The sequence below is a fragment of the Camelina sativa genome, chromosome 11 (assembly GCF_030686135.1).
Source record: "Camelina sativa cultivar CO46 ecotype springtype chromosome 11, ASM3068613v1".
Classification (NCBI taxonomy): Eukaryota; Viridiplantae; Streptophyta; class Magnoliopsida; order Brassicales; family Brassicaceae; genus Camelina; species Camelina sativa.
In genome coordinates this window covers 17226434-17242283 of record NC_141890.1, presented here as the reverse complement: position 1 = coordinate 17242283, position 15850 = coordinate 17226434, and the positions used below count along the sequence as shown (strand labels likewise).

Below are 15850 nucleotides of genomic sequence, written 5' to 3'. Positions count from 1 at the left end.
ATTTGAATTTGATATAATTCTCTTGATAATCTTTCTTTCTAACTAGGTTTGTAGTGTGTGGGTTTATTTGATATATTTTGATAAAAATTATATACAATTGATTACGGTAATAAAATATTATCTCATAAAAAAAATTAAAATTAGTACTAAGGAAAAAAATTAAATTTCAGATACGCAATTTTTTAAAATATAAAAATCAGTTGTGTTATAAAATCAAGTCTGATTAAAAAATCATAAAGTTAACTTGAGGTCCAGGCGAGACAAATCAAACTGATGACCTCACATATCCTAAACCATTTTCTTTGACCACCAGAAAAACGAAAAAAATTTATAATCATGAATATAACTCGTTTTCATATTTAATTGATTGCTACCACCTATGTTTTCGTGTTTTTTTATTAAATGTTTTCTTATTCTTCATATTCTTGTCATTTTCATTGTCAAATTTTGTGTTAATTGTCATCATAAATTTTACTGTTTGGTTCTTCGTTATACTCTTTTTCTTCTTCTTCCTCGTCAACTTCTTCACATTCTTCCACTGAAAAACCTTTTTTTAGACTACCACACAACTTGTTAACCCAATAAACTCCAAGAACAAAATCATTTCTTTTTTCGTAAAATTTGTGAAATTCATGATTACCAGCATAGTCAACACATGCACCCAATTATTGACAATTTTATCCATATACTTATTTGGTTTTAGATCCACGCGTTTAGAAACTTTTCAAACCAAAATCCTTACTTGGTTTATAATATTTTAAAAACATAATAAAAAATACTACTAATAATTATTTATTTAATATGAATCATATGATATATAGAAATATGAGTACACTATAAGAACATATTAATTATAAATGAATAATATCAATTATATTATATCATCAAATAATATCAACTATATCATATTATCAAATAACTGTAACCGTATATAACAGTAACCGCTTGAACCGTAACCATTTGTTAAACGGTTCTGGTTCAGGGTACACAAATTTCTAACCATAACCGATGGTTAATAAACCTTAACCGTGACAACCGTAACCTTGATCATGCCTATGTATAGCTAATAAAACATGTGTGTTTGTCGTTCATCTTTCTTCTTTAAACCTCAAAATTTGACTCAAACATCAAATTAATGTCTTGCGATGTCAAACCTTCTTCCTTAGACCCAAAAAAAAAATTAATGAAAGAATATCAACTCATTTATAAAATCATACACAAAAATATGTTTTACAGCTCATAAGAAATAAAAAGCACAAATGAAGATAAATAAGATAATTTACGTTTTGCATCAATATTTATAATATTTTAAACTTTTAAAAGGTTTTGAAATATAAAATTTGAACATTTTAAATTTTTTTAATATTTATAATATCTTGAGCTTTTAAAATTTAAAACTTATAATATTTAAAAACTTTTTAAAAGCTAAGAACTTTTAAAAGTTTCAATATTTATAATATTTAAACTTTTAAATTTTTTAAATATTATAATATTTTTTTGAAACTGTTTAAAGTTTTAATTTGATCAAATAAAAAACCAGATCAAACCAAATAAAACTTTTAAACTTGGACGCCTGATAAATCAAGCTTTTAAATAATATCAATTATATTATATCATCAAATAATATCAACCGTATCATATTATCAAATAACCGTAACCGTATATAACAGTAACCGCTTGAACCGTAACCGTTTAACCGTTTGTTAAACGGTTCTGGTTAAGGTTACAAAAATTTCTAACCATAACCGATGGTTAATAAATCTTAACCGTGACAACCGTAACCCTGGTCATGCCTATATATAGCTAATAAAACATGTGTGTGTCGTCCATCTTTCTTCCTTAAACCTCAAAATTTGACTCAAACATCAAATTAAGGTCTTGCGATGTCAATCCTCTTCCTTAGACCTAAAAATAAAAAATTAATGAAAGAATATCAAATCATCTATAAAATCATACACAAAAATATGTTTTACAGCTCATAAGAAATAAAAAGCACAAATAAGATAAATAAAATAATTTATGTTTTGCATCAATATTTTTAGATTTCGTAAGTTACAAAAAATTATATATATAATACATCCATCATTATTGGTTTACATAGCAAATGGTAAAAAGAGGTGCATGTGTGCAGCATAGATATACTTGTGTGGGCCTTGACTACAAAAGAGAACACGAGTTCCTTATGTGAAATAAAAGAAAATCACAATTAAGAGAAACGTAACTGCCATAGAAAGAGAGAATACGGCCAGTAAAAGAAAACATTAAAGTATTTAGAGGCGATATTCTCCAATTACTTCAGGAGCTTTTTAAACGATCAGAAGTGAGTGGTATCCCAGAGATACTTCAGGAGATTTCACCACTCATCATGGATAATATGAATAGAAGCTTAACTAGGAATATTACTGAATCGGAAGTTCGTAAAATTTTATTTGCTATGCATTCTGAGAAATCTCCAGGACCTAATGGTATGTCGGCTTTATTTTTTCAGCGGTTTTGGTTTTCCTTAAAAGATGATCTGATGGCTTTGGTTAAAGATTTTTTCCATACTGGTTGTTTTGATCCTCGACTAAACGAGACGAATATCTGTCTCATTCCTAAAATTGATAGTCCACAGCGTATGACGGAATTTAAGCCAATCAGTCTTTGTAATGTGAGCTATAAGACTATTTCCAAAGTTTTGTGTTTTCGGCTTAATCGGTTTTTGTTGTCTCTGATTTCCAAAACTCAGTCCGCATTCGTTTCTGGTCGATTGATTACCGACAATATTCTAGTTGCACAGGAAATGTTCCATGGGTTAAATACAAACCGCCGTTGTAACTCGGAGTTTTTGGCTTTCAAAACGGATATGAGTAAAGCGTATGATCGTGTTGAATGAGACTTCCTGGAAGCACTTATGATTAATTTGATAGAAAGTGGATTTCATGGATCATGTGGTGTGTCTCCTCGGTGTCGTATCAAGTTCTTTTGAATGGTCAACCTCGGGATTCTATTTTACCGCAGCGGGATTTACGTCAGGGAGACCCCCTTTCCCCGTATTTATTTATTATTTGTACCGAGGTTTTGGTAGCTGATATTAAAAAGGCGGAACTGGAGAAGAAACTTACAGGTATCAAGATTGCTCGAGACTGTCCCTCGATCTCGTACTTGTTGTTTGTAGATGATAGTCTGTTTTTTTTGTAAAGCAGAAGAGACTGAATGTAAAACGGTGATGGATATTATAGGTAATTATGGGAAAACCTCAGGTCAAGAGGTAAACCTGGAGAAATCCTCTATTATGTTTGGTAAGAAAGTTCCGCCCGAGATAAGGACTAAATTAAACACAGTTATTGGTATTTCTAAAGAAGGCGGTATGGATTCTTATTTGGGTATTCCTGAAAGTCTTCAGGGATCGCGAACTAAAGTTTTTGGTTATGTAAATGATCGTCTAGACGAGCATGTTAATGGCTTGTCGGCAAAGTACTATCGAAAGGGGGTAAGGAAATTATGATCAAATCTGTGGCGTTAGCCCTCCCGACCCATGTTATTTCATGTTATAAACTGCCACATGCGTTAACAACCAAACTTACAAGTGCCATATCAAATTTTTGGTGGAAGTCTAACGATAAGGCACGAGGCATGCATTGGGTAGCTTGTGATAAGATGTGTAAGGATAAATGTGATGGGAGCTTGGGCTTCCGTGCTCTGGAGCAATTTAATGACGCGATGCTAGCAAAGCAGTACTGGCGATTAATCCATTATCTGAACTCTTTAATGGCTCGGGTGATGCGCGGTCGATATTTCAGGAAAAAAATCCTTTACTGGCCACTAAACCACATTCTCCTTCTTTTCCTTGGAGGAGTATTTTTTCGACTAAAGGACTCGTAGAACGAGGGGCAAGGTGGGCGGTAGGTTCTGGTTGTAATATTTCGGTGTTGCGTGATCCCTAGTTACCGGATTTCTAGCCTAGACCACCAAATGGTAGGGGGAGACTTCTCCATCTTAATCTGATGGTAAACCACTTATTTAATCCAATTACGAAGGATTGGCATATGCCTATTCTTTAGGATTTTATGGATCTGGCGGATATTCCGCTCATTCGGAGTATGGCGGTTAGCAATTCTCTTAAATCAGATAGTTTGATTTGGCATTATACCAAATCCGGGAAGTATTCAGTCAGATCGGGTTACCAGCTAGTGCGGGATTTAATCAGGGAAGTTGAATATGGGCCGTCGTGCACGGACCTCCGGGCACAAGCCTGGAAACTTGAAGTCCCTCCAAAGGTACAACATTTTTTCTGGCAGATTACGTCTGGTACTCTTCCTGTGATGGACCACATCGCTCATCAGGGTGTCCAATGTGGCTCTGCGGCGGAGACTAATAATAACGCTCTTCTTGAGTGCATCCGCTCGCGTAAGGTATGGGATTTGTCTTCTGTTCTGATACTTCCGGATGGCTTTCCCTATGGATCTGTGTATTCGAATTTAGACTTTATTTACTGGCGGGCATCATCCAACTTCGGGTGTTCGGATATATTTTATAGGCTTCCATAAATTTTATTGTCAATTTGGAAGGACAGGAATAAAAAAGTTTTTCAGCGAATAGAGGCAGAGCCAATTGATATTATCAGTCAGGCGACTAATGATAAACTACTTTGGGAAGCGGCGAAGTTCTTCTCTACGCATCACCTAGATTCTCAGCCAATCTCGGAGGTACGGGATCTTTATTCTTGATGCCAGGTTGATAGTTCACTTATTTTCAAAAGATTTGTTATAGCACATCTGGTTAAATTCATCTATGATTTGATGTATTTCCGGATTCAAAACCCGGCAGCAGAAATCATTTTTTTCCCTAAAAGATGTAATAATTTGATTGATCCAACATATATATACATCATGAAATCATATATTTTCAAAAGATCCGTTGTAGCACACTAGTTAAATTCATCTCTGCTTTGATGTATTCCCGGGTTAAAAGATCGGCAGCGGAAATCCTTTTTTCTTTAAAAAATGTAATAATTTGTTTGTTTCAGCATATAAATACAGCATGAATTCATATATTTTCAAAAGATCCGTTGTAACACACTGGTTAAATTAATTTGTGATTTGATGTATTTTCAGGTTTGAAGCCCGACAACGGAAATCCTTTTTTCTCTAAAAGATGTAATAATTTGTTTGTTTCAACATATAAATACAGCATGAATTCATATATTATCGAAAGGTCCCTTGTAGCACAATGGTTAAATTCATCTCTGATTTGATGTATTTCTGGATTCGAAGCCTGACAGCGGATATCCTTTTTTCCTCTACAAGATGTAATAATTTGTTTGTTTCAACATATAAATACAGCATGAATTCAAATATTTTCAAAAGATCTGTAGTAGCTCACTGGTTAAATTCATCTTTGATTTAATGTATTTCCGGGTTCGAAGCCTGGCAGCGGAAATCCTCTTTTTCTATAAAACATGTAATACAATAATTTGGTTGTTCAAACAGATAAATACAACATGAATTCATATGTTTATAAAAGATCTGTTGTAGCACACTGGTTAAATTCATCTTTGATTTGATGTATTTCCGAGTTTGAAGCCCAGCAGCGGAAATTCTCTTTTTCTCTAAAAGATGTAATAATTTGTTTGTTTCAACATATAAATACAGAATGAATTCATATATTTTCAAAAGATCCATTGTAGGACACTGGTTAAATTCATCTATGATTTGATGTATTTCCGAGTTCAAAGCTCAGCAGCGGAAATATTTTTTTCTCTAATAAAATGTAATAAATTGTTTGTTTCAACATATAGATATAGCATGAATTTATATATATTCAAAAGATCCGTTGTAGCACACTGGTTAAATTCATCTATGATTTGATGTATTTTCGGGTTCGAAGCCCGACAACGGAAATCCTTTTTTTCTCTAAAAGATGTAAGAATTTGTGTGTTTCAACATATCAATAAAGCATGAATTCATATATTTTCAAAAGATCCATTGTAGCACACTCGTTAAATTCATCTATGAATTCATGTATTTCCGAGTTCAAAGTTCGGCAGCAAAAATTCTTTTTTTCTCTAAAAGATGTAATAATTTGTTTATTTCAACATATAAATATAGCATGAATCATATAATTTTAAAATATCTATTGTAACAAACTGGTTAAATTCATCTATGATTTGATTTATTTCCGTGTTCGAAGCCCGGCAGCGGAAATCCTTTTTTTTCTCTAAAAGATGTAATAATTTGTTTGTTTCAACATATAAATCCAGAATGAATTCATATATTTTCAAAAGATCCGTATTAGCACACCGGTTAAATTCATCTATGAATTGATGTATTTCCGAGTTCAAAGCTCAGTAGCGGAAATACTTTTTTCTCTATAAGAGGTAATAAATTGTTTGTTTCAACAAATAAATACAGCATGAATTCATATATTTTCAAAATATCCGTTGTAGTACACTGGTTAAATTCATCTTTGATTTGATGTATTTCCGGGTTCGAAGCCCGGCAGCGGAAATCTTTTTTTTCTCTAAAAGATGTAAGAATTTGTTTGTTTCAACATATAAGTAAAACATGAATTCATATATTTTTAAAAGATCCGTCGTAGCACACTGGTTAAATTCATCTCTGAATTCTTGTATTTCTGAGTTCACAGCCCGGCAGCGGAAATCTTTTTTTCTATAAAAGATGTAAGAATTTGTTTGTTTCAACATATAAGTAAAGCATGAATTCATATATTTTTAAAAGATCCGTCGTAGCACACTGGTTAAATTCATCTCTGAATTCATGTATTTCCGAGTTCAAAGCCCGGCAGCGGAAATCTTTTTTTTCTCTAAAAGATATAAGAATGTGTTTGTTTCAACATATAAATAAATCATGAATTCATATATTTTCAAAAGATCTGTTGTAACACACTGGTTAAATTCATCTTTTATTTGATGTATTTCCGTGTTCGAAGCCCGACAGCGGAAATCCTTTTTTCTCTAAGACATGTAATAATTTGTTTGTTTCAACATATAAATACAGAATGAATTCATATATTTTCAAAAGATCTGTTGTAGGACACTGGTTAAATTCATCTATGATTTGATGTATTTCCGAGTTCAAAGCTCAGTAGCGGAAATAATTTTTTCCTAAAAGATGTAATATATTGTTTGTTTCAACATTTAAATACAGCATGAATTCTTATATATTTAAAAGATCTGTTGTAGCATACTGGTTAAATTCATCTATGATTTGATGTATTTTTGGGTTCGAAGTCTGACAATGGAAATCCTTTTTTTCTCTAAAAGATGTAATAATTTGTGTGTTTCAACATATGAATAAAGCATGAATTCATATATTTTCAAAAGATCCGTTGTAGCGCACTGGTTAAATTCATCTATGAATTCATGTATTTCTGAGTTCAAAGTCCGGCAGCGGAAATTTCTTTTTTCTCTAAAAGATGTAATAATTTGTTTGTTTCAACATATAAATATACCATGAAATCATATAATTTTAAAATATCTGTTGTAACACACTGGTTAAATTCATCTATGATTTGATTTATTTCCTTGTTCGAAGCCCGGCAGCGGAAATCCTTTTTTCTCTAAAAGATGTAATAATTTGTTTGTTTCAACATATATATACAGCATGAATTCATATATTTTCAAAAGATCTGTTGTACCACACTAGTTAAATTCATCTCTGATTTAATGTAATTCCGGGTTCGAAGCCCGGCAGCGGAAATCCTTTTTTCTCTAAAAGATGTAAAAATTTGTTTGTGTCAACATATAAATACAGCATGAATTCATACATTTTCAAAAGATTCGTTGTAGCACACTGGTTAAATTCATCTCTGATTTGATGTATTTCCGGGTTCGAAGCCCGGTAGTGGAAATCTGTTTTTCTCTAAAAGATGTAATAATTTGTTTGTTTTAACATATAAATACAGCATGAGTTCATATATTTTCAAAATATCTGTTGTAGTACATTGGTTAAATTCATCTCTGATTTGATGTATTTCCGGGTTTGAAGCCCGACAGCGGAAATCTTTTTTTTCTATAAAAGATGTAAGAATTTGTTTGTTTCAACATATAAATCCAGAAAGAATTCATATATTTTCAAAAGATCCGTTTTAGCACACCGGTTAAATTCATCTATGATTTGATGTATTTCCGAGTTCAAGGCTCAGTAGCGGAAATACTTTTTTCTCTAAAAGATGTAATAAATTGTTTGTTTCAACATATAAGTAAAGCATGAATTCATATATTTTTAAAAGATCCGTCGTAGCACACTGGTTAAATTCATGTATTTCCGAGTTCAAAGCCCAGCAGCAGATGTAAGAATTTGTTTGTTTCAACATATAAATAAAGCATGAATTCATATATTTTCAAAAGATCCGTTGTAGCACACTGGTTAAATTCATCTTTGATTTGGTGTTTTTCCGGGTTCGAAGCCTGGCAGCGGAAATCCTTTTTTCTTTAAAATATGTAATAATTTGTTTGTTTCAACATATAAATCCAGAAAGAATTCATATATTTTCAAAAGGTCCGTTTTAGCACACCGTTTAAATTCATCTTTGATTTGATGTATTTCCGGGTTCTAAGCACGACAGCGGAAATCCTTGTTTCTCTAAAAGATGTAATAATTTGTTTGTTTCAACATATAAATACAGCATGAATTCATATATTTTCTAAAGATCTGTTGTAGCACACCGGTTAAATTCATCTCTGATTTAATGTAATTCTGGGTTCGAAGCCCGGCAGCGGAAATCCTTTTTTCTCTAAAAGATGTAAAAATTTGTTTGTTTCAACATATAAATACAGCATGAATCCATATATTTTCAAAAGATCCGTTGTAGCACACTGGTTAAATTCATCTCTGATTTGATGTATTTCTGGGTTCAAAGCCCGGCAGCGGAAATATTTTTTTCTCTAAAAGATGTAATAATTTGTTTGTTTCAACATATAAATACAGCATGAATTCATATATTTTCAAAATATATGTTGTAGTACACTAGTTAAATTCATCTATGATTTGATGTATTTCGGGGTTTGAAGCCCGGCAGCGGAAATCTTTTTTTCTATAAAAGATGTAAGAATTTGTTTGTTTCAACATATAAGTAAAGCACGAATTCATATATTTTTAAAAGATCCGTCGTAGCACACTGGTTAAATTCATCTCTGAATTCATGTATTTCCGAGTTCAAAGCCCAGCAGCGGAAATCTTTTTTTTTCTCTAAAAGATGTAAGAATTTGTTTGTTTCAACATATAAATAAAGCATGAATTCATATATTTTCAAAAGATCCGTTGTAGCACACTGGTTAAATTCATCTTTGATTTGATGTTTTTCTGGGTTCGAAGCCTGGCAGCGGAAATCCTTTTTTCTTTAAAATATGTAATAATTTGTTTGTTTTAACATATAAATCCAGAAAGAATTCATATATTTTCAAAAGATCCGTTTTAGCACACCGGTTAAATTCATCTATGATTTGATGTATTTCCGAGTTCAAGGCTCAGTAGCGGAAATACTTTTTTCTCTAATAGATGTAATAAATTGTTTGTTTCAACATATAAATACAACATGAATTCATATATATTCCAAAGAACTGTTGTAGCACACTGGTTAAATACATCTATGATTTGATGTATTTTTGGGTTCGAAACCCGGCAGTAGAAATCCTGTTTTTCTCTAAAAGATGTAATACTTTGTTTGTTTAAACATATAAATCCAGAATGAATTCATATATTTTCAATAGATCCGTTTTAGCACACCGGTTAAATTCATCTATGAATTGATGTATTTCCGAGTTCAAAACTCAGTAGCGGAAATACTTTTTTCTCTAAAAGAGGTAATAAATTGTTTGTTTCAACAAATAAATACAGCATGAATTCATATATTTTCAAAATATCCGTAGTAGTACACTGGTTAAATTCATCTTTGATTTGAAGTATTTCCGGGTTCGAAGCCCGGCAGTAGAAATCTTTTTTTTTTCTCTAAAAGATGTAAGAATTTGTTTGTTTCAACATATAAGTAAAACATGAATTCATATATTTTTAAAAGATCCGTCGTAGCACACTGGTTAAATTCATCTCTGAATTCTTGTATTTCTGAGTTCAACGCCCGACAGCGGAAATCTTTTTTTTCTCTAAAAGATGTAAGAATTTGTTTGTTTCAACATATAAATAAAGCATGAATTCATATATTTTCAAAAGATCCGTTGTAGCACACTGGTTAAATTCATCTTTGATTTGATGTATTTCCGGGTTCGAAGCCCGGCAGCGGAAATCCTTGTTTCTCTAAAAGATGTAATAATTTGTTTGTTTCAACATATAAATCAAGAATAAATTCATATATTTTCAAAAGATCCGTTTTAACACACCGGTTAAATTCATCTATGATTTGATGTATTTCCGAGTTCAAGGCTCAGTAGCGGAAATACTCTTTTCTCTAAAAGATGTAATAAATAGTTTGTTTCAACAAATAAATATAGCATGAATTCATATATATTCAAAAGATCCGTTGTAGCACACTGGTTAAATACATCTAAGATTTGATATACTTTCGGGTTCGAAGCCCGGCAACGGAAATCCTTTTTTCTCTAAAAGATGTAAGAATTTGTCTGTTTCAGCATATAAATAAAGCATGAATTCATATATTTCCAAAAGATCCGTTGTAGCATACTGGTTAAATTTATCTATGAATTCATGTATTTCCGAGTTCAAAGACGGGCAGCGGAAATTCTTTTTTTTTCTCTAAAAGATGTAATAATTTGTTTGTTTCAACATATAAATATAGCATGAAATCATATATTTTTAAAATATTTGTTGTAACACACTGATTAATTTCATCAATGATTTGATGTATTTTCGGGTTCGGAGCCCGGCAGCGGAAATCCTTTTTTTCTCTAAAAGATGTAATAATTTGTTTGTTTCAACATATAAATTAAGCATGAATACATATATTTTCAAAAGATCTGTTGTAGCACACTAGTTAAATTCATCGATGATTTGATGTATTTCCGGGTTCGAAGCCTGGCAACGGAAATCCTTTTTTCTCTAAAAGATGTAATAATTTGTTTGTTTCAACATATAAATAAAGCATGATTTCATATATTTTCAAAAGATCCGTTGTAGCACACTGGTTAAATTCATCTTTGATTTGATGTTTTTCCGGGTTCGAAGCCCGGCAGCGGAAATCCTTTTTTCTTTAAAATATGTAATAATTTGTTTGTTTCAACATATAAATCCAGAAAGAATTCATATATTTTCAAAAGATCCGTTTTAGCACACCGGTTAAATTCATCTATGATTTGATGTATTTACGGGTTCGAAGCACGGCATCGGAAATCTTTTTTTTTCTCTAAATGATGTAAGAATTTGTGTGTTTCAACATATGAATAAAGCATGAATTCATATATTTTCAAAAGATCCGTTGTAGCACACTCGTTAAATTCATCTCTGATTTGATGTATTTTCGGGTTCGATGCTCGGCAGCGGAAATCCTTTTTTCTCTAAAATATGTAATAATTTGTTTGTTTCAACATATAAATCCAGAATGAATTCATATATATTTCAAAAGATCCGTTTTAGGACACTCGTTAAATTCATCTATGATTTAATGTATTTCCTAGTTCAAATCTCAGCAGCCGAAATACTTTTTTCTCTAAAAGATGTAATAAATTGTTTGTTTCAACATATAAATACAGCATTAATTCATATATATTAAAAAGATCCGTTGTAGCACACTGGTTAAATTCATCTATGATTTGATGTATTTTCGGGTTCGAAGCCCGGCAGCAGAAATCCTTTTTTCTCTAAAAGATGTAATAATTTGTTTGTTTCAACATATAAATACAGCATGAATTCATATATTTTCAAAATATCCGTTGTACCACACTGATTAAATTCATCTCTGATTTGATGTATTTCCGGTTTGAAGCCCGGCAGCGGAGATCCTTTTTTCTCTAAAAGATATAATAATATGTTTGTTTCAACATATAAATACAGCATGAATTCATATATTTTCAAAAGATCCGTTGTAGCACACTGGTTAAATTCTGACTTGATGTATTTTCGGGTTGGAAGCCCAGCAGCGGAAATTCTCTTTTTCTCTAAAAGATATAATCTGTTGTAGGACATTGGTTAAATTCATATTTGATTTGATGTATTTATGAGTTCAAAGCTCGGTGGTTAAATTTATCTTTGATCTGATGTAGTTTTGGGTTCGAAGCCCGGCAGCGGAAATCTTTTTTTCTCTAAAAGATTTAATAATTTGTTTGTTTCAACATATAAATACAGCATGAATTCATATATTTTCAAAAGATATGTTGTAGCACAATGGTTAAATTCATTTCTGATTTGATGTATTTCTGGATTTGAAGTCCTGCAGTGGAGATCCTTTTTTCCTCTAAAATATGAAAGAATTTGTTTCAAAAGATCCGGTTTAGCACAGTAGTTAAATTCAACTCTGATTTGATGTATATCAAGGTTTGCAGCCCGTCAGTAGAAATCCTTTTTCCTCTAAAAGATGTAATAATTTGTTTGTTTAAACATATAAATACAGTATGAATTCATATGTTTTCAAAAGATCAATTGTAGTACACTGGTTAAATTCATCTTTGATTTGATGTATTTCCGAGTTCAAAGGTCGGCAGCGGAAATTCTTTTTCTCTCTAAAAGATGTAAGAATTTGTTTGTTTCAACATATAAATATAGCATGAATTCATATATTTTCAGAATATCTGTTGTAGCACACTGGTTAAATTCATCTCTGATTTGATGTATTTCTGGGTTTGAAGCCTGGCTTGTGGCTTAAAAGAGGGTCAAGCAATCAATATATTGACTGGTCCTATCAATTCTCATATCCACTCTATGGCTCGCCATGCTTTCCAAACTAAAGTAAGACTCTTAGAGAAGCATCCTCTTTGTTTGTTATGTTGGTAAAAAAGCTCTTCGACTATGAATCAGAACCTCTATTATCGTCTCTTAAACCCAAGATCCTCCAGCGATTTGGTTTCTTTTAGACTAAGATGATCCCACATTGCATTTTAACCAATTTATGGGCGGTTTCTCCCAAACACTACCAGAATTTGCTGTTTCTTGACGGTATCTATTTGACCTTCATCAAGAACTTTCTCTTCCTACATCTCCAAAATTTGGGCCTCAAACCATTCAATTACATCCTCTTTGATTTTCTCGACTGTCTTCATAGGAGAGAACTCTTTCCCCTTAAAGATAAAGGCATTTATGTTCTTCCAAATTCTCCAAAAAATCCATGGGAAGCTCTTCCTAAGGTTGGAGGGCCAATTTCTATTGTCCTTGTTCTCTAACAGATGATAGAAATTAAAAAAAAAAAACAGAACCGGTTTTGAAAACCTTTTTCAGGGGAAGGATAATCTGAGAGGGCTCAAACCTGTCTTGCCAAAGTGTAGAGAAAAAGAGTATGTTTAGTAGATTCACCAGTCTCTCCGCAAATCTGACAATGCTCATCCACTTTCATTCCTCTGCCATTCAGGTTTTCAGCAACTGGTAAGATACCACTGATAACTTTCCACAAAAACACTTTGATCTTTGGATCAGTTTGGAGTTTCTAAACCTAAGTTTTCAGCTCCAAAGTAGATGGCTGGATACATGTCTCCTTTACCAAAGATGAACTGGCTTCTTGATCTGCTAACCAATATGCAGAATTCACTAAGAAATCTCCACTTTTGTTTTATTGCCAAATGTAAATATCTTCTTGTGAAGCGACTGGTTTTATGGCCAGTCTTCTTGTGATATCCTGGGGCAGAAACAGGTTATCCAAAATCTCTCAATTCCAAAATCAAGTTCGAGGATCCAGTAATGCATTGACCTTTAAACCGACATTAAATAACTGGTTTCTCCTCCAAGTAACTCTAAAACGATTGTCATTAATCCAGGGATCACTCCAACGTTCATAGAGTTACCATTACCAACCTTTTTTATCAGACTTTTAATTAATAGCTCCCTGCCAAACATGATACTTCGCCACGCGAAAGAAGGTCTTTAACTCATCGTTGCTTCTAAGAATTCCACGTCTTCATAATATCTACTTTTCATAAGTCTAGACATTAGGCAGTCCGGGAATTGCAGCAATCTCCAAGCTTGCTTTGCCAACAAAGCTTGTTTGAAGTATTGTATATCATGAAAGCCTAGACCGCCAAAATCTTTTGGTAGACATAACTTGTCCCAGCTTTATCAATGAATTTCCACCAGAATGAAGCCATAGCACTTTCGATATTTTCACTTGTTGATTTTGGTAATTTGAAGCAAGACATGGTAAAAACTAGCATTGCCAAGGCTACAAATTTGAGGAGAACTTCCTTCCCTCCCTGTGATAAGCTTCTAGAATGCCAATTTGAAAGTTTAGAATTCAAATTGTCCAACATTTCCACCTTTGATCCATTGAAGCACTCCTGAAGACCAGGATACTTTCCGGCTACACCCTCTGTGACAGTACCCAAAAAAGCCTGAATGTTTGTTTTGCTTAGGTCATTTACTTTTGAGCCAAAAGTAATGGAGGATTTGTTTAAATGGATGGTCTGACATGTAGCTGCTCCAGTGCTCCATGGATCCCCAAAATATTTTGAAGAACAAACTATCATCTCCAAATAACAAGTGATGAATCATTGGCCCCTCTATAGATAACTGAATTCCTTCCAACCTTCCTTGCAATTGAGCTTTATTGAGCATATGGGTAAGGGGTATAGAGGATCTCCTTGCCTCAATCCTCTCTGAGGTGAAATTACACCAAAGGGACTGTCATCGATCAGAACCCAATATGTTACAGAAGAGACACAAGTCATGATCCAATTAACCCATTTCAAATCAAAACCAAGGGGCAACAAGAGAGATCTTAAATAGTTCCACTCGACCTTGTCAAAAGTCTTTGACATATCCGATTTTACTGCCATGAACTCCTCTGACATCCTAGGATGAACTTTTAAGCAATGCACCAGTTCGTGAGCCATTAGAATGTTATCAGTGATGAGTCTTTCTGACACGAAGGCCGATTGGGTATCCGATACTATATCAATTATCAAGTAACAAAGGCTGTAAACGCTTGAACAAAACCTTGAAGATCATTTTATTCTAAATGGAGCATAAGCTAATAAGCCTTAGATTTTCCATCTCAGTAGGGTGGTAAGTTTTTGTAATTAAACACAGATGAGTATAATTCCTTTCATTTGGCATTGTCCCTTCACGAAAGAATTTTTGCACTTCTAAGGTTTCCTGAAATCCAACAGTAGACAAGTATTTCTGAAAGAATAGTGTAGACATTCAATCAGGACCTGGGGCGTTGGCTGGTTTTATTGAAAAAATTGCATCCTTAATTTCCTGATCGCAAAGAAAAAACGTGTTTTCTCCCAGACACGAGAATCGAGAAGCTCTCACCACTGCCTTCTTCCGACGCTGGTGAAGGAGAACTTTGCCGGCGTCGGGACATAACCCGTTTTCATCCCCTTTTTTCTTACACTCTTTGTTTTTTGTTCTTCTTAATTTTCGTTAAGCTTTTGCCCCCTTTTAATCCCTCTAGAACCCTTCCCAACCACATGCAGTCAATAGCCGATTTCAAATCTAAGGAGGTGAACAGTTGGTCGAGTCTTCACAGCTCTTACCCACGACCCACCTCTCTCCCGGAGAAGCTATCCGAAGAATCAACAACCGTCAGATCTAGGTTTTCGATCCAACAAGAAGAGATCTCATACCAGGTACCGACGATGGCAGAAGCAGATCTGCTTGGTCCATCATTTGAGTCTGGCCTGGTGGAATCATCGACGGCACACGACGGTCATCTCATCTTGGTGTCGACTCCTAGAACCGGAGAACTTAAGCTCCTTATGATCTCTTCTGAGGCCTCAAGCCCTGCTATGAAT

General features: G+C 33.3%; 1 protein-coding gene across 1 annotated transcript; it reads left to right on the top strand.

The window, feature by feature from the left end:
* Positions 1-2374: 2374 nt before the first annotated feature.
* LOC147934143 (uncharacterized) lies at positions 2375-3487 on the top strand. Its single transcript, XM_087472522.1, has 3 exons — positions 2375-2650; positions 3001-3106; positions 3186-3487. The coding sequence occupies exons 1-3, from the start codon at positions 2375-2377 to the stop codon at positions 3485-3487; spliced, it is 684 nt and encodes a 227-aa protein (XP_087328648.1).
* The last annotated feature ends 12363 nt before the right edge of the window (positions 3488-15850 follow it).